The sequence below is a fragment of the Tachysurus fulvidraco genome, chromosome 6 (genome assembly GCF_022655615.1).
Source record: "Tachysurus fulvidraco isolate hzauxx_2018 chromosome 6, HZAU_PFXX_2.0, whole genome shotgun sequence".
Taxonomy (NCBI): domain Eukaryota; kingdom Metazoa; phylum Chordata; class Actinopteri; order Siluriformes; family Bagridae; genus Tachysurus; species Tachysurus fulvidraco.
In genome coordinates, this window is record NC_062523.1 from 30,796,460 (window position 1) to 30,822,583 (window position 26,124).

The following is a 26,124-nucleotide window of genomic DNA, read 5'->3' on the forward strand; positions in this document are numbered from 1 at the left end:
CCGGCATTTAAATGCTAAGACCAGGAAGGATGCCTTCCCTCTACCTCGTATCGAGGAGACGTTGGACTCTCTGGCAGGGGCACGTTTATTTTCCACCATGGACCTTGCCAGTGGGTACAATCAGGTCCCTGTTAGTGAGGCAGATAGGTCAAAGACAGCGTTTTGTACTCCGTTTGGGCTCTTTGAATGGAACAGGATGCTGTTTGGGCTTTGCAACGCCCCCAGCCCCTTCCAGAGACTAATGGAACAATTGTTTGGGGACCAATAACCAGTCTCTCCTCTTGTACCTTGATGACATTGTTGTTTTCTCCTCGTCAGTTGATCAACATCTAGCTTGGATGGAGGTAGTCTTAAGCCGGTTACGCAGGGAAGGTTTGAAGGCCAAGTTGTCCAAGTGTGCCTTTTTCCAACGTGAAGTACAGTACCTGCTGACTTTTCACTTCCTTTTATTTTGGAGGTGGACGCCAGCCATGGGGGGCTAGGGGCAGTCCTCTCACATGAGCAACAAGGTAAGGTGCGTCCCATAGCTTATGGTAGCCGAGGTCTTAGGCCCACTGAGTGCAATACCTCAAACTACAGTTCGATGAAGCTGGAGTTTCTTGCGCTCAAGTGGGCCATGACAGAGAAGTTCCGGGAGTACCTGCTGGGACACAAGTGTGTAGTCTACACCGATAATAATCCTCTTAGCTACCTGACCTCTGCTAAGCTGGGTGCCATGGAACAGCGCTGGGCTGCCCAGTTGGAGGCCTTTGATTTTGAGCTCAAGTATAGATCAGGCAAGAGCAACCGCAATGCTGATGCCTTGTCATGCCAGAATCCATCTGCTGTGGAGGTTCTGGATTTGTGCCCAGGGGTAACTGTTCCTGCTGCGTTGCGTCAAGTCGATCAGGGCAGATTGGTGACTGGGGTAAACCAGATCGTATCCTTTCCTGGTTATTCCATCAGTGCTCCGTTCCAGTGCTCCGTTCCATCTGCTCAGCAGCAGGCCGATCCAGTTATTGGAGAGCTGCTGGTGTTTTGGAGGCGGAAATCGCCACCTAGCTCTGAGGAGCGTAAGAAATTCTCTAGGTCTGCTGCGGTTCTCTAGGTCTCTCTAGGTCTTTTGTTTCGGCAGTGATCCCACTGCCGAAACAAAAGACCTAGAGAGACCTAGAGAACCAGGATCACCTGGTGGAGAAGGAGGGGGTGCTTTATCGTCGGGTGTTTCACCCAGATGGCGGAGAGGAGGTTCTCCAAGTGCTATTGCTGGTGGCCAGGAAGTCTGAGGTGTTGACACAATTACACCAACTGCACAGGCACCAGGGGTGGAGCGCACCTCTCAGCTGGTGTGGCAACGATATTATTGGCCAGGGATGTCTGCTGACATTGCCCGGTGGTGCCATGAGTGTGAGAGGTGCCAGTGTGCCAAGGGTGTCCAGCCTGCCCCTGTTAGTTTCATGGGACACCTGCTGGCTGCACGGCCAAATGAGATTCTGGCCTTGGACTTTACTGTGTTAGAACCCTTAAGTTCCGGTCTGGAGAATGTGTTGGTCATGACTGATATTTTCACCAAATACACCTTGGCTGTACCCACTAGAAATCAACAAGCTGAGACTGTGGCACAGGTTTTGGTTGTTGAGTGGTTCTGTAAATTTGGGGTGCCTGGCCGTATCCATTCGGACCAAGGCCGTAACTTTGAGTCGGCTCTTATCCATCAGTTGTGTTGCTTATATGGAGTTGAAAAGTCACGCACTACTCCATATCACCCTGCTGGAAACGCCCAGTGCGAGAATTTCAACAGGACGTTGCACAACCTCTTGCGCACCTTGCCTGTGTCAAGGAAGAGGGACTGGCCATCTTGTTTCTCTCAGGTACTCTTCGCCTACAACACTACCCCTCACCAAGCTACAGGGGAATGCCCATATTTTTTGATGTTTGAGCAGGGGCCAGTTGACTTCTTGCTTGGTAGAGTTGAAGAACCATTGGCCGGTAGTGTTCATTGTTGGGTTATGGAACATCAGGATCGGTTGCAGGTTGCTTTTGAGGGCACTCGTGAGCGGTTGGGGGGCGTTGCTGATCGCCGAAAGGCCAGGCACGATCTGCAGGTACGAGAATCACCACTGAAGGACTGGAAGGAGACGATGCAGTTGGTATATCTCCGTGACTATAGCGTGAGAGGTCGACATAAAATACATGACCTGTGGAGCTCAGTGGTGTACCAGATTGTGAAGGCACCTAATGAAGGAGGTGTGGTGTATACAATTGCCCCCACCATAGATCTAAGTAAGTTAAAGCATGTGCACCGATCTTTGCTGAAACCTCAGATTGGTAGGAACTCCTCCCCCATATTGCAGGACACTGCAGTAGTGGAACCGGTGCAAGCTAGGGAAGAGGAGTTGGACGAGGGAGATTTGTTTGTCCTGGTACCTGAAACATCACAGGTTAGTAGTAGGCAATCACCTTGGGGGACGGTTCAGTCCGAACCCCAAGGTTCTGGTGAGGACCAAGAATTAGAAGAAATCCCTGAGGCAGGAGTGAATGTGCAGCCAGCAGTGAACCTTCCTTTACCCTCTGCTTCTGTGGGGGAGAGTATGGTGAGAAGGACTGGAAGGAGTACTACTGGGCAGCACTCTAATATACATCATCTTCCGTGATCACTGGGGCTGGGTATGGTGTCTAGTATGGTGGGTAGTACAGCTGGGGCTTTGTTCCATCCTTGGGACTGAAGGTTAAGAGTGTGGGCTTTTGGGTTAGTTCACCGTCGGGGCGACGATGCAGAAGCTGGGGGTGGATTGTGACCGTATGAACGAGTTACAAGTGGTGATTGACGCTCATGACCACCAATCAGTATTGAGCAGGCACTATTTAGAGCGGGTTGGTTTTGAGCCTGGGATGCGTCACGTCCGTATCCTCCCCTTTTTCTGTTACTATAGCATTTCAGGTATGTGCTGTTAGCATGTAGCATTGGCTAACTCAGTTTTATTTATCTTTATTCGTTGCACTAATGGCTCGTTTATTGCACCCTTAGCCTGTCTTTTCATCATTGTGTGTGTCCCTGTCGGTTGGTGTTCGGATCTGTTTGCTGCCCACCTTTCAGGTATGAGGAAGTTGCATACAATGTCTAGCTTCAATACAGGGTGGGTGGCGTGAATAATGTGCAGTCCTTGTACTTTGGTTTAATAGCGGTTATTTGAGGGCTGCGTATCCTGAACGGTGAATTGATCCTCGTGAATTCATCTATCCGCACTTGGTAAGTTTTATTCGGTTTTGCTAAGGGGAATTTGTGTATTTGCAAAATTACTAGTAATTCTGTTTTGTTACTATTTGTTATATGATTCTCCCTCTCTTTTCATCCTGGCAATTATCACTGCAGTTTACTTTTTCCTCCACTGTGCGCCGAGTGACTAACATTGGCTTACAGTCATTTAAAGGGACTTCTGCTGCTGCCATCTGGTTTCTGGGATAGTTTTAACTGACCTGCTCTGGTCTACTCTGGGGTGGTTCTTGGGGCTGGCCTAAGAACGACGTGGCTGCTCCTTTTGAGTCCTGTTTCCCTCAAACTTTTTATAAAGTTTTCTGTTGTGTTGAATCGTGACTTCTATTTGCTTTTCATTCATTCTCTTTCTTTTTTATATGTATTTATTTTGGTTTTGATTTCTTTCAGGAGCTGGGGGTCCCACGGGTGAAAGACCTTTTGGTGGTGGTGCTATTCCAACGTGTGCTGTGCGACATTCTTGAAATGTACGAGTGTGTGCTCTGAGTTCACGGTGAGGTGTGTGTGTGTGTGGAAGTGTGCGGTTGGATAACTAACCCTAGTTATAATTTATAATTTTTAACCCCAGCCCTGTATTTAATTTTGATATTTTGTTTTGTCTCTTTAGAAGTTGCGTAAAGTTGTTTATTATTTTTTTTAATTTGATCGTCGTTATTTGTGTACTTGTCTGTCACTGGACCTTCTCAACAGTGAAGACATCTTTTCTTTTTTGTTGTTTTTGTAATGTTGATTTAAGCTGATAGTAAGGGCTCTTTAGGATTGAGCATATTTTAAGTGAGTTTTTATTTTAATTGCAAGTATTCAATAAACGTTGTACTTTTTATATGATGCCCACGTTTCTTGCCTACACTTATTTATAAGAGAATCGAACATGTGTGTTCTGATAACAAACACTGGGGTTTACTTCTATTTCCTAGGTTTAACCCTCCCAGGTGGCATAGTCGAATTGGTTACAAATAGATAAACTTGGGTTTGTGTGTGATAAGCTGTACAGTTCTCACACGTACCTCCTAACACACCACACCGCTCCCGCCACATTCGGTTGTGTTTGTTTTAATATAATCTGAATTTCATGGTACTAAATTCACATTAGAAACATTTAAAGTTGCATTAGAATCTTATTCATTTTGGCATTAGATGCTGTAGCCCTGTGGAGAATAAAACAGTGCTGCAGCAAGTCAAAAGAAAGAAAGAGGAAGTAAATGTGTAGAACAGAACTAGGTTGTATTTGTAATAAAGACATTTATGAATGAGAATATAATGATCGTGAAATTAATAGCAACAAGACAATCAACTGGTTCTTGTTTATTATGGTTGAAGATCATTAGTAGAGGTGTGTGTGTTTATGCCTGTGTGTGTGTGTGTGCGTGTGTGCGTGCATCTGTGTGTTCATGTGTGTACATGTGTGTATTTTGTTTGCATATGAGAGAAAGAAGTGAGTACGTTTTCTATACTACACATGATCTTTCTAAATGAACATAACTTACCTTGTGTGAAGCTCCGAGTGAGATTTAAGGTCTGTGTGTGTTTCTCTGTCTGCTGTTCTAAATGTGCAGCTCAGCTCGTCTTCCTCTCGACTGCTGATTCTTCTTTATCTTTTGCTGTTTGCTGCAGAGGGGAAGTGGAGGATAACTGAGAGAATGAAAGTGAAAGTTATCTGGCAGTTTTTATAGCTTGAATTATTATATGTTTAATGATTCCTCATGTATGCTGGAACATTCTTAATTATAGCTCATGAATAATGAACAATTGAAACTTTTAAGCTATTGTAATTATGTAGAAATAAAATACAGTACATTCTGAATCTGCATGCTCATGCTTGTCTTGAATTTCCTGCACAGTAACCACAGTAACCATCATCATAAAAATTGTACTCATATTGTTATTTTTTTCTTTCCTGCTGTTTTATCATTTTCCTGGGTGCCACTAAGAGAGAGGATTTATATTTATATACTGTATTGGCCCCTTCCTGATTTTTTTTTTTTTTTGCACATTTGTCACATTTTAATGTTTCAGATCATCAAACAAATTTAAATATTAGTCAAAGATAACACAAGTAAACACAACATGCAGCTTTTAAATGAAGGTTTTTATTTCTAAGGAAAAACAAAATACAAACACTTTTTCACACAGGGCCATGTGGGTTTGGATTTTGTTTTTCATTAAAGGTGGGGTGCACGATGTTTGAAAGCCAATGTTGACATTTGAAATCAAGAAAACAAACACGCTCCTAACATAAATGGGTGTCACCCCTCTATTTATAGCTTCGCCCACACATAAATACGCAACCCAGGCAACTATTATGGTGGAACCTGCTGGGGCAGCTGACCGAGGGGGTATTTTTATAAATAAATTAACTCAATGAGTAACACTATGCTGATACAAATGTGTTTTTGGAGTACTGTGTGATGTACCGTCAAATGTTTAGCTCCGTTTCACGCGGAAGACGACGTTCAACACCTAGAACCCAAAACAGAGGTAACGGCAGAGGCTAATGTCAGACATGCACACTGAACACTCTCTCCATCGCATATTGACAAGAAATGCCCCTTTCAGCTCTTTGGCTTCAAGTTTGTTTTGTTATTCAGCCCGACCCAGTTTTCTGAAGCATCGTGCACCCCACCATTAATAATAAAAACCTTCTGGTTTATCTTAAAAATTTTAGGGCTTTAGTGCAGTGTGTCTAAGATGTTCAATCACAGTGTACAAAGTTCAGACCAAGCCTGATAACTAAAAATATACATATGATGTCAAAATTTGTAGTAACAAAACTCTACAGTTTTCAGTATGAAAAGTGACTCACATTGTCTTTGATCTTCTTGCTTTTGTAGACATTTTGCAGTTTCTCCTTGGTTAATGGACATGCATGGTCTACTCTTGTCAAGAAAACCACATGAGGTATTCCTGTAGCATCATCAGGAAAAACACACATAACAATTCAGTCATTTCAATGCCATAAAAGTGTGCTGGATTTTTGCAGTCTGACTAATGATTAGTTTATTGGCTTTTATGTTTCTGTGCTAAACTTTCTGCCAACCCAAATTAATTTTTTCCAGTTCAAATATTTCTAGTTATTCTATACTGCAGACAATCTTAATTCATATGTTTCATACATGTAATATGATCTAATTATGCTATTATGGAGAGCGAGGTTTTGGTCTCAATGTAGAAATCAGAATCATTTGAGTCAGAGCATCAGAGCAGTCAAGATTTTAATAGTGCTGTTTTATTTTTATTGTTACACAAATGGAGAGGAAAGGAATGAATTGAAATTGTGTCAGCTGGCATGACGAACACCAGGCAGTGCATCTGATCACTCAGGGTGGGGTTTTTATTGTAGTAAAGGCTGCTTTCAGACAGTGGAGTTTCAGAGTTGAACTGAAGAAAAGAGGGTTCAATAAAGATTGTTTATACATGTAGTATTTTATGCAAACTACTGTAATGTGAATTCAATAGAGTGTAAGTGTTACACACCGTGTAACCCTCTTTAATGTGACCTTTTAAAGCACTGATGATATCTTCATTAAGGATTCCAGAGTCTGTTTCTGCACCCATTATATCATTGAAGGCAAAAGGAAATGATCCTTCTTCATTTGCAATTTGATATCGTTCATACTGTAATGTTACAGAAAACCATGTTAATGTTTAACTTGATAACTGTCTCATGCATACAAAGTGAAATGAAGTCACACACATAGGACTGTGTAATATACAGTAGACTCACACGTAGAGTATGACTCGTTGTTGATCCTGAAGCAGCCAGACAGTCGATAAACTGACGGCCTTCAAAAATGGATCTGATGGTGTTTATGGTGCTGGACTTTCCTTTTCCAACTGGTCCACAGACGAGGAATCGGAGCTCTTGAACTTCATTACAAATTTGAAATGTCTTGAGAGACTTTAACATTCTCTCTTTTCTGAAGAAAAAAGGTGATTCCAGCATATTTATATTTAATAATTAAATTATTATGATATTCCATATTTAACTTATATATATTTGTGTAATCCACTGTGTATGTGCCATCGTCTAAGATCTTTATGGATAATTGTACTTTACATATAACCAAATCATGTTTGTGAACTTACTTCCAGTCCACTGTCCTCCATTCTTTTATAACTGTAAAAACAACACAATATTAACATGCTATGAATTAATATTAATATTAGTATGTATATACTGTGTGTATATACTAACAGTATATTCCCATTTTTAGGAGGTGCATTGTGAAAAGAAATTATGCCCTCCTTTATTTATTAGCACTGAAATATTTTAAACCTGTATGATTTTCACCACCCATTATATAGTCATTGTTATGTATTTGTCTGATTAGGAAAAGTTATTATTAGCATTACTCTAGTTAACTGATATCATTTTATGTAATAATGACTTCTGTTACTTACTGATTCTCACAAATGCAGAGCATGAGGTGGAACCTAATTTGTTGCTCAGAGTTACAGTGTAGTTTCCTTCATCACCGTCCTCAGCGTTTGAAATTTCCAAGACACAATTTGTGCCAATTTTTCTCATTTTGTGCTTGCCCTCAACACAACGCAATTTTTGGCCATGCTTTTCCCATGAGACTGTTACATCTTCTGTCTTTGCCTCACAGGAAAGAATGAAATCCTGTCCATGTACGACTTGTTTATCAGCCAGAACTGTGACAAATTCTGTTAAACGGATAAGAAAAATGTAATTAAATTCAAATATTATAAAATGTGTATAGACATATGTCTCTATTTCAGGTCATGAGCATGTCGAGCCAACCGTACACTCCTCAGGATGCTTAAAGAATTCTGTTAGAATTTTTCCTTTCATATATTTTCAAAATGCTTAAAATTAGATTTAAACATTCATTAGTTCATCTGAACCAGCTAACGTGTGTTAGATTAGGCCATCGTCATGTACAGAGCCCAAACTCCCAATATCTCTGTTTAAATTACTGAATAATTATTTCATTTGAACACATTCAGAATTATAATTAACAAGTTATTCTGCAAGAATGCACCAGTTCCAGAGTCACTGTGGTAAATTTCTGATATATTTCAGAACCTAAATTAGAATGAAATGTTTCAGTTTGTGTTTACATACCAGGTTTGGTTATGAAGAGTCTTATGACTGCATCTACAATGTTTGCCATTCTTGATATTAGATGCTGTAGCCCTGTAGAGAATGAAGTCTGAAGAATGAAGAGAACAGTGATGCAGAAAATCAAAAGAAAGGAAAAGGAAGTTAATGTGTAGAACAGAACTAGGTTTGTACCTGTAATGAGACACTTATGAATGAGAATGTAATGATCTTGAAATTCATTGCAACAAAAGAATCAACTGGTTCTTGTTTATTATGGTTTAAGATCATTAGTAGAGGTGTGTGTGTGTGTGTGTGTGTGTTTTGTTTGCATATGAGATAAAGAATTGAGTGTGTTTTCTATACTACACCTGATCTTTCTAAATGAATATAACTTACCTTGTGTGAAGCTTCGAGTGAGATTTAAGGTCTGTGTGTGTTTCTCTGTCTGCTGTTCTAAGTGTGCAGCTCAGCTCGTCTTCCTCTCGACTGCTGACTCTTCTTTATCTTTTGCTGTTATAAAGTGCAGAGGGGAAGGGGCGCATTTCTGAGAAAACAAAAGTGAAAGGTATCTGGCAGTTTTTTTTATAGCTCGAATTATTGCATGTTTATTGATTCCTCATGTATGCTGAAAAATTCTTAATTATAGCTCATGAATACTTTAATACTACAATTGATTCATTTAAATTTGTCATTTTAATTATTAGAAATATTGTGCATATACATTAAATGAGTCTAAAGGTTGAAATTTTAACTTCATCTTAAATTTTAGTGCTTATTTACCTGCAGTGTGTCTAAGATGTTCAATCACAGTGAACAAAATTCAGACCAAGCCTGATAACTAAACATGTGGAGGCAGTTGTGGTGTATTTCATGTGGCCTTTTGGCATTTAGCTGAAAGCACTGGGAAAAACTCAGCAGGACTGAATAAATATTTGTATTAACAAAATCAAAGTATTAAAGGCAATTAAGAAAACATACTATCAATCAATCTTTATTTATAAAACACATTTAAAAACAGCCGAGGCTGACCGAAGTACTGTACATCAAACAAAAAATAAAAAACACAATTTAATCTTTGTAAAAACAAATCATAAAAACATTAGACAAATGTAAAAGCCTTAAAAAAACGACACCAGGTTACGTATGTAACCCGGTTTCCCTGAGAAGGGACCGAGACGCCGCATAAGGGCTGACGCTATGGCAGGGGTGTGGAGGAAGTTGCAACGTATTTCATATGGCAATTTTTCATTTAGCTTAAAGCACTGTGAAAAATTCAGCAGGGCTGAATAAACATTTGTATTAACAAAATCAAAGTATTAAAGGCAATTAACAAAAAATAATAACAGGATATAGTTACACTGTAAATAATAAAAATTAATCATTTGCATTGAAGGAAATGCACAGCATAGCATCAGTGACATTGGCCTTTAAATCTGATCTCATATCCATTCCTCCAGGACGTGACTCCCTGTTATACAACCAAAAGTTTGAATGTGTGCTGACCAGAGAAAAGCAAGACACTGTAAAGTCTGCTTCAAGAGTTAAAACTCAACTACTGTGACTTGATCTAGAGGTCGGTGCAACCTTTAATAATCCCTTAGTAATAACTAATGATACACCTCATAATATAACTAATGAAATGATACAACTCTGGGTTTGGGTTTTGTTACTCTGAGTTTTCTTGAATCTGCTTGATGATTAATGTTGAAATGATTTTTTTTTCCATTTTCAAATTCAATCCACACATTTGTCTCAATCAGAAAGTTTGTCAATCAAATCAATCAAATACCTTTTTAAAATGTGTCAGTTCGTTGAAATTATTGTTGCAGTTTGTTAGAAACCATTTAATTTTACTAACATTCTCTGGTTGCCATCACTGGTATTTCATTTCATTCACTGTAAGTGTATATTTACTGTAGCAGGAAATGTTTGTTGCATCCTTTGTATTGTTTAAGCTAATTATTTTTTAATGGCTTATAAAGTTTCATTATGTAATATTCACAATTTATTCATAAAAATGTGATCAAACTCATGGGTATGCATTGTATAGTTTTATTCACACATTAATAATAATACATCTGAATTTTTTAAATTTAAAAGCAGATAAAATGTAACATTCAATATATGAAAATATATCCACATAAATCCTATTACATTACAGAAACAAAGCTAAATATAAAAGATCCGAAATGTCTGAAAAGCTCCATGTTAGCATTACACTCTTTATTCAGGCTGTGATACTGGTGCACAATTCCAAATACATTCTATAATCAAGTAAAAATCTAAATTCTTTTATATACTTAAAAAGCAAAATGAAATGAAATTCTTAATAGTAGCATTAAGAATTGGATTAATATGAATATGAGTGACTCATTAGACAAGCTTTAATATTGTTTGTCACTTATCATGTGAACTTTCTTTATTCACATTTTGATTGTTGTTGTGAACTCTTTTTGAGCACATAGTCATTAGCAAAGTGGATAATCTGTGTTAAGGCATCGAGCATCAGGCAGTTTATATCTTCATTCATGTGGATCTGCTCGTGATAGTTTAAGACAGGAAAGATACGGTTCACAGTCACACCCAGTTCATTACTGCATTTCTCCATCTGGACAAACACAGACACACACACACACAAACACAGACACACACACACACACAAAAACACACACACACAAACACACACACACACACACACAAAAATATACATATGATGTCAAAATTTGTAGTAACAAAACTCTACAGTTTTCAGTATGAAAAATGACTCACATTGTCTTTGATCTTCTTGCTTTTGTAGACATTTTGCAGGTTCTCCTTGGTTAATAGACATGCGTGGTCTACTCTTGTCATGAAAACCACATGAGGTATTCCTGTAGCATCATCAGGAAACACACACAGAACAATTCAGTCATTTCAGTGCCATAGAAGTGTGCTGGATTTTTGCAGTCTGACTAATGATTAGTTTATTGGCTTTTATGTTTCTGTGCTAAAATTTCTTCCAGTTCCAAATATTTCTAGGTATTCTAAACTGCAGACAATCTTAATCCATATGTTTCATACACGTTATATGATCCAGTTACGCTATTATGGAGAGCGAGGTTTTGGTCTCGATGTAGAAATGAGAATCATGTGAGTCAGAGCATCAGAGCAGTCAAGATTTTAATAGTGCTGTTTTGTTTTTATTGTTAGACAAATGGAGAGGAAAAAAATTATTTGATTAAATTAAATGTAATTAACTTATAAATTATATTTAATTAATTAATTTAATTAATGTTACAGAGTTCATGAATGACTCACCCATGCTGCTTGCTGTTTTTACGACACTCTTCATTTTTTGGAGAAACCTTGGGTCTTGGGTTGAAATTTTGTCAGCTGGCATGACGAACACCAGGCAGTGCATCTGATCACTCAGGGTGGGGTTTTTATTGTAGTAAAGGCTGCTTTCAGACAGTGGAGTTTCAGAGTTGAACTGAAGAAAAGAGGGTTCAATAAAGATTGTTTATACATGTAGTATTTTATGCAAACTACTGTAATGTGAATTCAATAGAGTGTAAGTGTTACACACCGTGTAACCCTCTTTAATGTGACCTTTTAAAGCACTGATGATATCTTCATTAAGGATTCCAGAGTCTGTTTCTGCACCCATTATATCATTGAAGGCAAAAGGAAATGATCCTTCTTCATTTGCGATTTGATATCGTTCATACTGTAATGTTACAGAAAACCATGTTAATGTTTAACTAGATAACTGTCTCATGCATACAAAGTGAAATGAAGTCACACACATAGGACTGTGTAATATACAGTAGACTCACACGTAGAGTATGACTCGTTGTTGTTCCTGAAGCAGCCAGACAGTCGATAAACTGACGGCCTTCAAAAATGGATCTGATGGTGTTTATGGTGCTGGACTTTCCTGTTCCAACTGGTCCACAGAGGAGGAATCGGAGCTCTTGAACTTCATTACAAATTTGAAATGTCTTGAGAGACTTTAACATTCTCTCTTTTCTGAAGAAAAAAGGTGATTCCAACATATTTATATTTACTAATTAAATTATTATGATATTTCATATTTAACTTATATATATTTGTGTAATCCACTGTGTATGTGCCATCGTCTAAGATCTTTATAGATAATTGTACTTTACATATAACCAAAACATGTTTGTGAACTTACTTCCAGTCCACTGTCCTCCATTCTTTTATAACTGTAAAAACAACACAATATTAACATGCTATGAATTAATATTAATATTAGTATGTATATACTGTGTGTATATACTAACAGTATATTCCCATTTTTAGGAGGTGCATTGTGAAAAGAAATTCCGCCCTCCTTTATTTATTAGCACTGAAACATTTTAAACCTGTACAATTTTCACCACCCATTATATAGTCATTGCTATGTATTTGTCTGATTAGGAAAAGTTATTATTAGCATTACTCTAGTTAACTGATATCATTTCATGCAATAATGACTTCTGTTACTTACTGATTCTCACAAATGCAGAGCATGAAGTGGAACCTAATTTGTTGCTCAGAGTTACAGTGTAGTTTCCTTCATCACCGTCCTCAGCGTTTGAAATTTCCAAGACACAATTTGTACCAATTTTACTCATTTTGTGCTTGCCCTCAACACAAAGCAATTTTTGGCCACGCTTTTCCCATAAGACTGTTACATCTTCTGTCTTTGCCTTACAGGAAAGAATGAAATCCTGTCCATGTACAACTTGTTTATCAGGCAGAACTGTGACAAATTCTGTTAAACGGATAAGAAAAATGTAATTAAATTCAAATATTATAAAATGTATATAGACATATGTTTCTATTTCAGGTCATGAGCATGTCGAGCCAACCGTACACTCCTCAGAATTTTTCCTTTCATATATTTTCAAAATGCTTAAAGTTAGATTTAAACATTCATTAGTTCATCTAAACCAGCTAACGTGTGTTAGATTAGGTCATCGTCATGTACAGAGCCCAAACTCCCAATATCTCTGTTTAAATTACTGAATAATTATTTAATTATAACACATTCAAATTTATAATTAACAAGTTATTCTGTAAGAATGCACCAGTTCCAGAGTCACTGTGGTAAATTTCTGCTATATTTCAGACCCTAAATTAACATTAGACCGTATTGAATGAAATGTTTCAGTTTGTGTTTACATACCAGGTTTGGTTATGAAGAGTCCTATGACTGCATCTACAATGTTTGCCATTCTTGATATTAGATGCTGTAGCCCTGTAGAGAATGAAGTCTGAAGAATGAAGAGAACAGTGATGCAGAAAATCAAAAGAAAGAAAAGGGAAGTTAATATGCAGAACAGAACTAGGTTTGTACCTGTAATGAGACACTTCTGAATGAGAATATAATGATCTTGAAATTCATTGCAACAAAAGAATCAACTGGTTCTTGTTTATTATGGTTTAAGATTGTTAGTAGAGGTGTGTGTGTGTGTGTGTGTGTGTGTGTGTGTGTGTGTGTGTGTGTGTGTGTGTGTGTGTGTGTGTGTGTTTTGTTTGCATATGAGATAAAGAATTGAGTGTGTTTTCTATACTACACCTGATCTTTCTAAGTGAACATAACTTACCTTGTGTGAAGCTTCGAGTGAGATTTAAGGTCTGTGTGTGTTTCTCTGTCTGCTGTTCTAAGTGTGCAGCTCAGCTCGTCTTCCTCTCGACTGCTGATTCTTCTTTATCTTTTGCTGTTATAAAGTGCAGAGGGGAAGGGGCGCATTTCTGAGAAAACAAAAGTGAAAGTATCTGGCAGTTTTTTATAGCTCGAATTATTGCATGTTTATTGATTCCTCCAATATGCTGAAACATTCTTAATTATAGCTCATGAATACTTTAATACTACAATTGATACTTTTAAGATATTGTAATTATGTAGAAATTAGGGACTAAAGACAGGAACATGATCATGTACATTCTGAATCTGCATGAATTCCCTACACAGTAACCACAGTAACCATCATCATTAACATTGTTCTTATATTTACCTCGATGGTTATGAGTGGAACAACATGTTATTATATAAAATTGTAAATCAATCTGTATAATAAAAGGCTGCAAATGCATTTGTTAAATATGTTACATCTTATTTGTCACATACTGTACCTGTAACGCTTCGGTTTTAATAGTACACAAGTAGAACACAAACACAGAAACCACAATACAAATGATTTTTTTTTTTCGAAAATCTTTTCTATGTAATCGATTCTGGGAGTTAAAATGACACCTCTCTCTCTTTGCTGAGTCTGTTATCCAGTCTAGCCAGTCAGTGTTAGAGTCATATGACATGGGGTCTTGTCTGAATGGGAAAGAAAGCTCATGCAAGAAGAACTCCTGTTAGACAGAACACTCTCAAAGGCTATTTTGAAATTTTAGATTGAAGAAAAAAATGCTGCATTGATAATAACTCTGTCAGATGATGATAGATCAGGAGGATTCACTCCCTTATATGGTGGCAAAAGGCAGTGTGAATGATTTGGGCAGGAAGCCCAAGATCAGGGTGGTGTATATTTTTTTTTATAACAACCTGATAAAAAAACACTGAGTTTTTTTTTTTCTGATTGGCTTTTGTGTCTCCTCTTTTTCAGTGCTTTTTGTTTTTATTTCAGCTTTTACTTTAATTTTGACTGCTCTGTGTGTGTGTGTGTGTGTGTGTGTGTGTGTGTGTGTGTGTGTGTGTGTGTGTGTGTGTGTGTGTGTGTGTGTGTATGAATTTCATTTAAATTTGTCATTTTAATTATTAGAAATATTGTGGATATGCATTAAATGAGTCTAAAGGTTGAAATTTTAACTTCATCATAAATTTTAGTGCTTATTTACCTGCAGTGTGTCTAAGATGTTCAATCACAGTGTACAAAATTCAGACCAAACCCGTTAACTAAACATGTGGAGGCAGTTGCGGCGTATTTCATGTGGCATTTTGGCATTTGAAAGCACTGTGAAGATCTCAGCAGAGCTGAATAAATATTTGTATTAACAAAATCAAAGTATTAAAGGCAATTAAGAAAAAATAATATCAATCAATCAATCAATCTTTATTTGTAAAACACATTTAAAAACAGCCGAGGCTGACCGAAGTGCTGTACATCAAACAAAAATAAAAAACACAATTTAATCTTTGTAAAAACAAATCATAAAAACATTAGACAAATGTAAAAGCATTAAAAAAAACTACACCAGGTTACGTATGTAACCCGCTTTCCCTGAGAAGGGAGCGAGACGCCGCATAAGGGCTGATGCTATGGCAGGGGTGTGGAGGAAGTTGCAACATATTTCATGTGGCAATTTTTCATTTAGCTGAAAGCACTGTGCAAAACTCAGCAGGGCTGAATAAACATTTGTATTAACAAAATCAAAGTATTAAAGGCAATTAACAAAAATTTATAACAGGATATAGTTACACAGTAAATAATAAAAATTAATCATTTGCATTGAAGGAAATGCACAGCATAGCATCAGTGACATTGGCCTTTAAAACTGATCTTATATCCATTCCTCCAGGACGTGACCCCCTGTTATACAACCAAAAGTTTGAATGTGTGCTGACCAGAGAAAAGCAAGACACTCTGTAAAGTCTGCTTCAAGAGTTAAAACTCAACTACTGTGACTTGATCTAGAGGTTGGTGCAACCTTTAATGATCCCTTAGTAATAACTAATGATACCTCATAATATAACTAATGAAATGATAGAATTCTATTATGCTTGATGATTAATGTCGAAAGATTTTTTTTTTCCGTTTTCAAATTCAATCCACACATTTGTCTCAATCAAAGAATTTGTCGAATCAAATCAATCAAAGACCTTTTTAAAATCTGTCAGTTTATTGAAATTATTGTTGCAGTTTGTTAGAAACCATTTAATTTTACTAACATTCTCTGGTGGCCATCACCAGTATTTCATTTCATTCACTGTAAATGTATATTTACTGTAGCAGGAAATGTTTGTTGCATCCTTTGTATTGTTTAAGCTAATTATTTTGTAATGGCTTATAAAGTTTCATTATGTAAAATTTACATTTTATTGGTAAAAATGTGATCAAACACATGGGTATGCATTGTATAGTTTTATTCACAAATTAATAATAACACATCTGAATTTGTAAAATAAAAAAGCAGATAAAATGTCATTCAATATATGAAAATATATCCACATAAATCCTATTACATTACAGAAACTGAGCTAAATATAAAAGATCTGAAATGTCTGAAAAGCTCCATGTTAGCATTACACTCTTTATTCAGGCTGTGATACTGATGCACAATTCCAAATCAATTCTATAATCAAGTAAAATCCTTTACCAAAGTCTTTTACATACTAAAAAAGCTAAATTAAATGTAATCATTAATATATTTGCATTAATTATTGGATTAATATGAATATCTGAGTAACTCATTAGACAAACTTTAAAATTGTTTTTCACTTATCATGTGAACTTTCTTTATTCACATTTTGATTGTTCACATTTTTATTGTTGTGAACTCTTTTTGAGCATATAGTCATTATCAAAGTAGATCATCTTTGTTAAGACATCAAGCATCAGGCAGTTTATATTTTCATTCATGTGGATCTGCTCATGATAGTTCTTGACAGGAAAGATACAGTTCACAGGCACACCTCGTTCATAACTGCATTTCTGCAGCTTAACACACAAACAGACACACACACACACACACACACACACACACACACACACACACACACACACACACACACACACACACACAAACAAATATACATATGCTGTTAAATTTTGTAGTTAGAAAAATCTACAGTTTTAAATAAGAAAAATGACTTACATTCTCTTTGATCTTCTTGCTTTTGTAGACGTTTTGCAGGTTCTCCTTGGTTATTGGACATGCGAGGTCTACTCTTGTCAAGAAAACCACTTGAGGAATTTCTGTAGCATAATCAGGAAACACACACATAACAATTCAGTCACTTTAGTGTAAAACCAGTCTGATCTGATTAATAATTAATTTATTGGATTTTATGTTTCTGTGCTAGAATTTCTGCCAGCCAAAATGTATTTATTCTAAGTCACCTATGTTTCATGCTTCTTTTATGACACACTTCATTTTTTGGATAGTCTTTTCATCTTGCGTTGAAATTTTGTCAGCTGGCATGACCAACACCAGGCAGTGCATCTGATCACTCAGGGTGGGGTTTTTATTGTAGTAAAGGCTGCTTTCAGACAGTGGAGTTTGAGCGTTGAACTGAAGAAAAGAGAGATCAATAAAGACTGTTTATACTTGTAGTATTTTCTAGTGACATTTGTTATTTATGTATGATGTGATTAGGGCAAACTACTATAATGTGAATTCAATAGAGTGTAAGTGCTACACACCGTGTAACCCTCTTTAATGTGACCTTTTAAAGCACTGATGATATCTTCACTGAGGACTCCAGAGTCTTTTTCCGCACACATTGTATCATTGAAGGCAAAAGGAAATGATCTTTCTTCATTTGCAAATTCAAATCATTCATACTGTAAAGTTACAGAAAACCATATTAATTAAAGTTTAAATAGTGAAAAGAAGTCATGTACACATGTAGGATTGCGTAATATAGACTCATGTATAGAGTATGACTCGTTGTTGATCCTGCAGCAGCTAGACAGTGGATGAACTGTTGGCCTTCAAAAATGGATTTGATGGTGTTTATGCTGATGGACTTTCCTGCTCCAACTGGTCCACAGACGAGGAATCTGAGCTATTTGATGTCATTACAAATTTGAAATGTCTTGAGAGACTTTAACATTCTCTCTTGTCTGAAGAAAAAAAAGGTGATTCCAGCATATTTATATTTACTAATTAAATTATTATAATATTTTATATTTAACTTTTATATATTTGTGCAATCCACTGCTCATTTGCCATCGTCTACGGTCTTTATGGATAATGGCATATAACCAAAACATTCCATTCCACTGTCCTCCATTCTTTTATAACTGTAAAAACAATACAATATTAACATGCTATGAATTAATATTAATATTGGTATGCATATAACTTCACTAACACTATATTCCCATTCTTAGAAGGCGCATTGTAAAAAGAAACTAGATTTGTAAAGTTCGTCGCGACAAACTTTGATGTTGGCTTTGACGGTGCAAGTATTTGCAAAGGCCGATGCATTTTGGAGGCGAGTGGACAGAAAGAATGTAAAAGCTACTGGACCGCTAGGGCTAGTTCCCCTCATTGTGCTGAGTGTTTTGATATATCACATGTCCATGTTGTGCAAATTTTTAATTTATAACTTGCCGAGTTATAAACCTCAAAAGTTTATAATGGAAGTCTATGGGAAAAAAGGCCATTTTGAGCTTCCGTACCGGGAATGCCGGAATTCCGATCGCTTAGAAAAATAGGAGCAACAAACTTCAGACCAGGGTCTACGACATATCCGAATTTAGTGCATGTGGCTTGAAAGCCCTAGGCCGCATTTTTTTAAATAAATTTTTGTCTAAGAAGAAGATGAATAACTAGATTTGTAAAGTTTGTCGCGACAAACTTTGATGTTGGCTTTGACGGTGCAAGTATTCGCAAAGGCCGGTGCATTTTGGAGGCGAGTGGACAGAAAGATTGTGAAAGCTACTGGACCGCTAGGCTGCCAATACTTTTGGATGTGAGTGGACATGAGCATGAGCAAGTGAGCAAGACATTGATATGTCACATGTCCATGTTGTGCAAATTTTTGATTTCACTGTTTTGTGGGCGGGGCTACACGTGACGTCATGTGGTGTCGAGTGACGTCACCAGAATACCCGGTGGGGTGCCAATACTTTTGGCAAAAAGTGGCTACTGAGGGTTTGGACATTTCATGTCAATACTGCAGTCATTATGGGATTCTACTTATTATACTGCATAGAACAGGACATGCAATTCTTAATGTTGGATGTATTGTGTGTGTGAGAGCTTAGAGGACTTTCCGGAATTCCCTATTCAAGTCTATGGAATGTTTGACCGTCGACTACGGGAAAACCGAAAATTCCGTCAGAACTCTGAAATAAAAACTTCGTCCGGAGTAAGGTCCTAAAGAACCTGTGCGAGTTCGGTGTAAATCGCTCGAAAATTTGCCGAGTTATAAACCTCAAAAGTTTATAATGGAAGTCTATGGGAAAAAAGGCCACTTTGAGCTTCCGAACCGGGAATGCCGGAATACCGATCGCTTAGAAAAATAGAAGCAACAAACTTCAGACCAAGGTCTACGACATATCAGAATTTGGTGCATGTGGCTCGAATGCCTTAGGCCGCATTTTTTAAATAAATTTTTAAAAGGCCGGTGCATTTTGGAGGCGAGTGGACAGAAAGATTGTGAAAGCTACTGGAGCGCTAGGGTGCCAATACTTTTGGAGGTGAGCAGACATGAGCATGTGACGTGAGCATAATACCCGTGGGGCAATTCCCTTCATTGTGCTGAGTGTTTTGATATGTCACATGTCCATGTTGTGCAAATTTTTAATTTTCACGTGACCTCACGTGACGTCAGGTGACGTGACCAGAATACCCATGGGGCAGTTCCCCTCATTGTGCTGAGTGTTTTGATATGTCACATGTCCATGTTGTGCAAATTTTTGATTTTGCTTGTTGTTTTGGGGGCGGGGCTACACATGACATCACATGACGTGACCAGAATACCCGTTGGGCAGTTCCCCTCAATGTGCTGAGTGTTTTGATATGTCACATGTCCATGTTGTGCAAATTTTTGATCTTGCTTGTTGTTTTGGGGGCGGGGCTACACGTGACGTCACGGCACGTGACCAGAATACCCGTGAGGTAGTTCCCCTCATTGTGCTGAGTGTTTTGATATGTCACATGTCCATGTTGAGCAAATTGTTAATATTCACGTGACGTCACGTGACATGACCAGAATACCCGTGGGGCAGTTCCCCTCATTGTGCTGAGTGTTTTGATATGTCACATGTCCATGTTGTGCAAATTTTTAATTTTCACGTGACCAGAATCTAGTTAACTGATATCATTTCATGTAATAATGACTTCTGTTACTTACTGATTCTCACAAATGCAGAGCATGAGGTGGAACCTGAACTGTTGCTCAGAGTTACAGTGTAGTTTCCTTCATCACCGTCTTCAGCGTTTGAAATTTCCAAGACACAATTTGTACCAATTTTGCTCACTTTGTGCTTGCCCTCAACACAAAGCAATTTTTGGCCATGCTTTTCCCATAAGACTGTTACATCTTCTGTGTTTGCCTCACAGGAAAGAATGAAATCCTGTCCATGTACGACTTGTTTATCAGGCAGAACTGTGACAAATTCTGTTAAAGGGATAAAAAAAATGTAATTAAAATTTTTCCTTTCATATATTTTCAAAATGCTTAAAGTTAGATTTAAACATTCATTAGTTCATCTGAACCAGCTAACGTGTGTTAGATTAGACCATCGTCATGTACAGAGCCCAAACTCCCAATATCTCTGTTTAAATTACTGAATAATTATTTAATTATAACACATTCAAATTTATAATTAACAAGTTATTCTGCAAGAATGCACCAGTTCCAGAGTCACTGTGGTAAATTTCTGATATATTTAAGACCCTAAATTAACATTAGACCGTGTTGAATAAAATGTTTCAGTTTGTGTTTACGTACCAGGTTTGGTTATGAAGAGTCCTATGACTGCATCTACAATGTTTGCCATTCTTGATATTAGATGCTGGAGCCCTGTAGAGAATGAAGTCTAGAGAATGAAGACTGAAGATTGGAGAGAACGGTGATGCAGAAAATCAAAAGAAAGGAAAAGGAAGTTAATGTGTAGAACAGAACTAGGTTTGTACCTGTAATGAGACACTTATGAATGAGAATATAATGATCTTGAAATTCATTGCAACAAAAGAATCAACTGGTTCTTGTTTATTATGGTTTAAGATCATTAGTAGAGGTGTGTGTGTGTGTGTGTGTGGGTGTGTGTGTGTGTGTTGTTTGCATATGAGATAAAGAATTGAGTGTGTTTTCTATACTTCACCTGGTCTTTCTAGATGAACATAACTTACCTTGTGTGAAGCTCTGAGTGAGATTTAAGGTCTGTGTGTGTTTCTCTGTCTGCTGTTGTAAGTGTGAGCTATAATTAAGAATGTTTCAGCATACATGAGGAATCAATAAACATGCAATAATTCGAGCTATAAAAAACTGCCAGATACCTTTCACTTTTGTTTTCTCAGAAATGCTCCCCTTCCCCTATTATAGCTCCCCTATAATTAAGCTATAATTGCTCTTCCTGTCGACTGCTGACTCTTCTTTCTCTTTTGCTGTTATAAAGTGCAGAGGGGAAGGGGAGCATTTCTGAGAAAACAAGTGAAAGGTATCTGGCAGTTTTTTTATAGCTCGAATTATTGCATGTTTATTGATTCCTCTGTTACGGATTAAGCCTTTATTCTTGCATTAGTGTGGTGTTTTCAATTTGACTTGGTCTCTTAATTTTTTTTTCTCCCAGGTTAGGCTCCGCCCCTGCATACCTGCGGCCATTCATAATCTAGTGGAAATAAAAGGGGAGAGTAACGAGCGAAGAGGGGGCCTGAGTTTGCACTATTTCCACACAGAACTCCAGTCAGCAGGTCACGGCCACTACCCCTGGCTTAGCTTCCAGTGAGCGCGGCACCCACTGGAGGGAAGCTCTTTCTTCCTCTCTTCCATCACATTCGTGTTGACGTTTTGTACCGAACTGAGCTTCATGTGTGCGTCTTGCCCAGGTGTTGCTGATCGCTATGTTCTTTTTGGTTTCCATTGTATTCTCCTTTTTGTTCAGTGTTGTGTGTGTTCATGAATGGTTTAGGGAAGTAACTAGTTGCCTGTGATGCGTGAGTGCAGTTAATTAATTAATAAACTGATAAAACTGTCCTTTCTGACTCTCGTGTCCTTTTATGTTACTTGCCCCCCCCACGAGCAGTGTTGAAAGTGGGGTTCGTAACACCTCATGTATGCTGAAAAATTCTTAATGATAGCTCATGAATACTTTAATACTACAATTGAAACTTTTAAGATATTGTAATTATGTAGAAATTAGGGGAAAAAGACAGGAACATGATCATGTACATTCTGAATCTGCATGAATTCCCTGCACAGTAACCACAGTAACCATCATCATTAACATTGATCTTATATTTACCTCGATGGTTATGAGTGGAAAAACATGTTATTATATAAAATTGTAAATCAATCTGTATAATAAAAGGCTGCAAATGCATTTGTTAAATATGTTACATCTTATTTGTCACATACTGTACCTGTAACGCTTGGGTTTTAATAGTACACAAGTAGAACACAAACACAGAAACCACAATACAAATGATTTTATTTCCAAAATCTTTTCTATGTAATCGATTCTGGGAGTTAAAATGACACCTCTCTCTCTTTGCTGAGTCTGTTATCCAGTCTAGCCAGTCAGTGTTAGAGTCATATGACATGTGGTCTTGTCTGAATGGGAAAAAAGCTCAGGCAAGAAGAACTCCTGTTAGACAGACCACACTCAAAGGCTATTTTGAAATTTTAGATTGAAGAAAAAATAATAATAAAAAATAATATTTACAATCAATTAACAAAAAATAATATCAATCAATCAATCTTTATTTATAAAACACATTTAAAAACTGCCGAGGCTGACCGAAGTGCTGTACATGAAATAAAAATAAAAAACACAATTTAATCTTTGTAAAAACAAATCATAAAAACAGACAAATGTAAAAGCCTTAAAAAACTATACCAGGTTACGTATGTAAGCCGTTCCCTGAGAATGGAACGAGACGCTGCGTCAGGTCTGACGCTATGGCAGGGGTGTCCAACCAGTCAGAGACCAAGAGCCACATTTTTTACTGTGTTACCGCAAAGAGCCACATCATACACATGGGCACACATGATCATCACCTTTATTTCCTCTGCCATTTTGAGAGCGAACTTGACACAAATTGTTTAGACAAATGATATTGCTCCTACTGGGAAACTTTGAGGAATTTTCATCCCACTCGCGAAAATACCGTATTGAACTCAAGTGAAGCGAACACGCCCGTTAAAAAGACACAAATGGACGCCCCTGCGCTATTGGAATGTGTCTGTGAGGAAGTTGTGCCTTAAGCTTTGTGCACACACGCCAAATTAATGGCTCGGGAAAGACATGTGATGAAGTGATTACACGCCAGTAAGTCCATATAAGGGCATCTACATCACATTGCTCCTGCTTCTATTTGTCTGAAAGAAGCGGTAGAGGATGCCTGGGGTGTGGCCAGCGAGGTGGGGTGTTCCCTTTCTCAGGGAACCGGGTTATCTTCGTAACCTGGTGTAGTTCTCTTTCAATGGAACTCGACGCTGTGTCAGGGCTGACGTTATGGGAACACAAATACCCACGCCGCCACGCACTGGACAATGACACGAGCTGACTGGGAACAGACCATCAATGACCCTGCAGGACCTGGGACCCTGGAGTAGGGTCCAAGTCCAGGTTATTGAACTTGATAAAGAGGAGAGGAGAGGACGAACCTGCCGCAGCACAAATATCTTCAAGAAGGATTAGCGATTAGTGATTACCTCTATTCCGGCCCCCAAAACAGACAAAAAGGGTAGAGGAGTTACGCCATGAGCTACAGCTGTGGACATAAGTCCTCAAGGCTCTTACTGGGCAAAGCAAATGCAGCCTCTCCTGTTCTGCCGACTCATGGGGCAGGGGACAGTAGGCCTGCAGGATGACTGGACAGCCTGCCATCCTGGGCAGCTTAGGGACATATCCTGCCCAGGGTTGCAGAATAGCCTTGTACATGTCAGGGTGAAAATTCTAGGCAGCCGGTGGCGATTGATAAAGCCTGCAAATCACCCACTCTTTTTAGAGAAGGCCAAGGCTGGGAGCAGAGCCAACTTCAGGGTCAGAAACTTCTCAGAGGCTGACTCCATAGGATGAAAGGGGGTTTCCAGCAACCACTCCAGGACCAGAGTGTGCCAACCCATGGAGGCCCCAAGGACAACTTTAAAGTAAACGGGGACAGGCCACGAGAAAAGCAAGACTGCAGGAACTCCAGCACTGTACCGACCAGGCAGTGAACTGGATCCTGACACTGTTCATCGCACCAGAGGCGAAAAAGCCTCCACTTCATAGCATACAGCTTCCTAGTGGAGGGAGCCCTAGCATTCAGTAGAGTCTCTGTCACCTCAGATAAGAGGCCTACTTCTTGGAACTGGTCCCCCTCAGGGGCCCAAAGACCCAAAGCCTCCACAAATTGGGGTGGGGGTGTAGGATTGCCCCCTGCGTCTGAGAGAGGAGATCCTTCCTGATGGGAACCTCCCATGGAGTGCCGTTCAGAAGGGAGACTAGGTCTGTGAACCAAACTCGAGTGGGCCAATGAGGGGCAACTAGGAGAAGGTTGACACACTGTCATAGCACAATCTGGCTAGGACTTGCGGGAACACAGACTTGCGAACAGATCAAGATCACAGACTTCCACCTGGCCGAATATCTGCCAAATTCGCTCCACCACGTGGGGAAGGAGACGCCACTCCCCGGGCCCCAGCACCTGCCTTGACAGGAAGTCTGCCTCCTGATTTACATGCCAAGGAATGAAAAACGCTCTCAGTGATTGGAACCTGGTCACTACCCAGAGCAGAATCTGCTGCACCAACCTGAACAGGGGCCCTGATGATTTACAGTATATAAGACACCACCGCAGTGCTGTCTGTCCGTTCTAAGACATGGCAGCCCCTGAGGTGTGACAAAGTGTTTCAATGCTAGAAACACAGCCCTCATCTCCAGGTCAATTTTTCTATTAGCGATAGGGGCCTTCCCATAGACCGGCCATCCTTCGACATCCAGCCCAGAGTCCAGTGACGGGGACACACCACTAAAATGGGACCCAAGGCCAGGAACTGAAGCCCACGGCACGTAAGCCTTATAACCCTGAGAGGATGTCTGCGAGGATGAAAGCCTGCACCCTGGAGGAAGAGCTGGAATGGCCTCATGTGAAGCAGACCCAAAGGAATAACAAAGGCTGCTGCTGAATTGAGGCCGAGCACAATCTGTGCCTCAGGTACAGAGAGCTGACAAGATGGAAGCCACCTGAGTAGGAGACAGATGTCCCCACATCATCTTCTCATACTACCCCCAGAAAGGTGGTTCTTTGAGACAGCACACACTTTCCTGGGTTCAACCTGAGGCCTAGAGACCTCATATAGGCAAGCACAGCATCTCAATGACTGGCTGCCATAGCCTTTGACTGGGCCAGAATGAGCCAGTCATCCAGGTAATTCAGCACACAGATGCGCTGGAGATGCAACGGTGCTAGGGCAGCATCCATGCACTTTGTAAATGTGCATGGTGAAAGGGCTAGACCAAAAAGAAGAACTCAATACTGGTACATTTCGCTCCTAAAAGCAAACCTGAGGAACTTCCTGTGCTCTGGAAGAATGCCTGTGTGAAAATAAGCATCTTTGATGTCGAGCATCACAAACCAGTCTGTGGACCTGATCTGGGACACAATAACCGAGCATCTTGAACTTGTAAGTCTTCAGAGAACAGTTCAGAGCCCGCAGGTCCAAAACCGGACGCAGCCCCCCATCCTTCTTGGGGACAACGAAATATCGGCTATAAAAGCCGGAGTCTGACTCTGGGAGGGGAACATGCTCTATGGCCCCTTTCCTCAGGAGCGAGAGAAGTTCCTCCTGGAGAAACACTGCCTGGTGCCTACCAACAATCATGGGCAACACACACTGGAAGTGCGGAGGATGAGAGGGGAACTGGATCCTGTAGCCTTTTCGTACAGTATCTAGGACCCACTGAGACACCCCTGTCAGAGG

The 26,124-nt window shown here is 39.0% G+C and overlaps 1 protein-coding gene and 2 long non-coding RNA genes across 7 annotated transcripts in view; 2 read left to right on the forward strand and 1 right to left on the reverse strand.

Annotated features, from left to right (window-relative positions):
* LOC113646258 (interferon-induced protein 44-like) overlaps positions 1–21,032 on the reverse strand; it is a 51,069-nt gene extending 30,037 nt beyond the window's left edge. For 2 of the 5 annotated variants that reach the window (XM_047815094.1, XM_047815095.1), the window contains exons 1-3: positions 13,916–14,074; positions 13,495–13,582; positions 7,655–7,921 (exon numbers count right to left, since the gene is read on the reverse strand). In XM_047815094.1, the coding sequence (XP_047671050.1) occupies positions 7,655–7,921; positions 13,495–13,543 (316 nt within the window). In that variant the 5' untranslated portion in view covers positions 13,544–13,582; positions 13,916–14,074. Of the gene's footprint in view, positions 1–7,654; positions 7,922–10,359; positions 10,930–11,090; positions 11,192–11,618; positions 11,791–11,886; positions 12,028–12,136; positions 12,330–12,498; positions 12,530–12,813; positions 13,081–13,494; positions 13,583–13,915; positions 14,075–20,346; positions 20,614–20,946 lie in introns of those variants that run through there. The other 3 variants (XM_047815091.1, XM_047815092.1, XM_047815093.1) reach the window with 3 other exon arrangements.
* Positions 13,556–17,373, forward strand: LOC125141476. The gene is made up of 3 exons (XR_007140858.1): positions 13,556–13,657; positions 15,840–15,957; positions 17,164–17,373. It is a non-coding gene; the product is annotated as an uncharacterized LOC125141476 (long non-coding RNA).
* On the forward strand, positions 20,991–22,191 carry LOC125141474. Its single transcript, XR_007140856.1, has 2 exons — positions 20,991–21,123; positions 21,788–22,191. It is a non-coding gene; the product is annotated as an uncharacterized LOC125141474 (long non-coding RNA).
* The last annotated feature ends 3,933 nt before the right edge of the window (positions 22,192–26,124 follow it).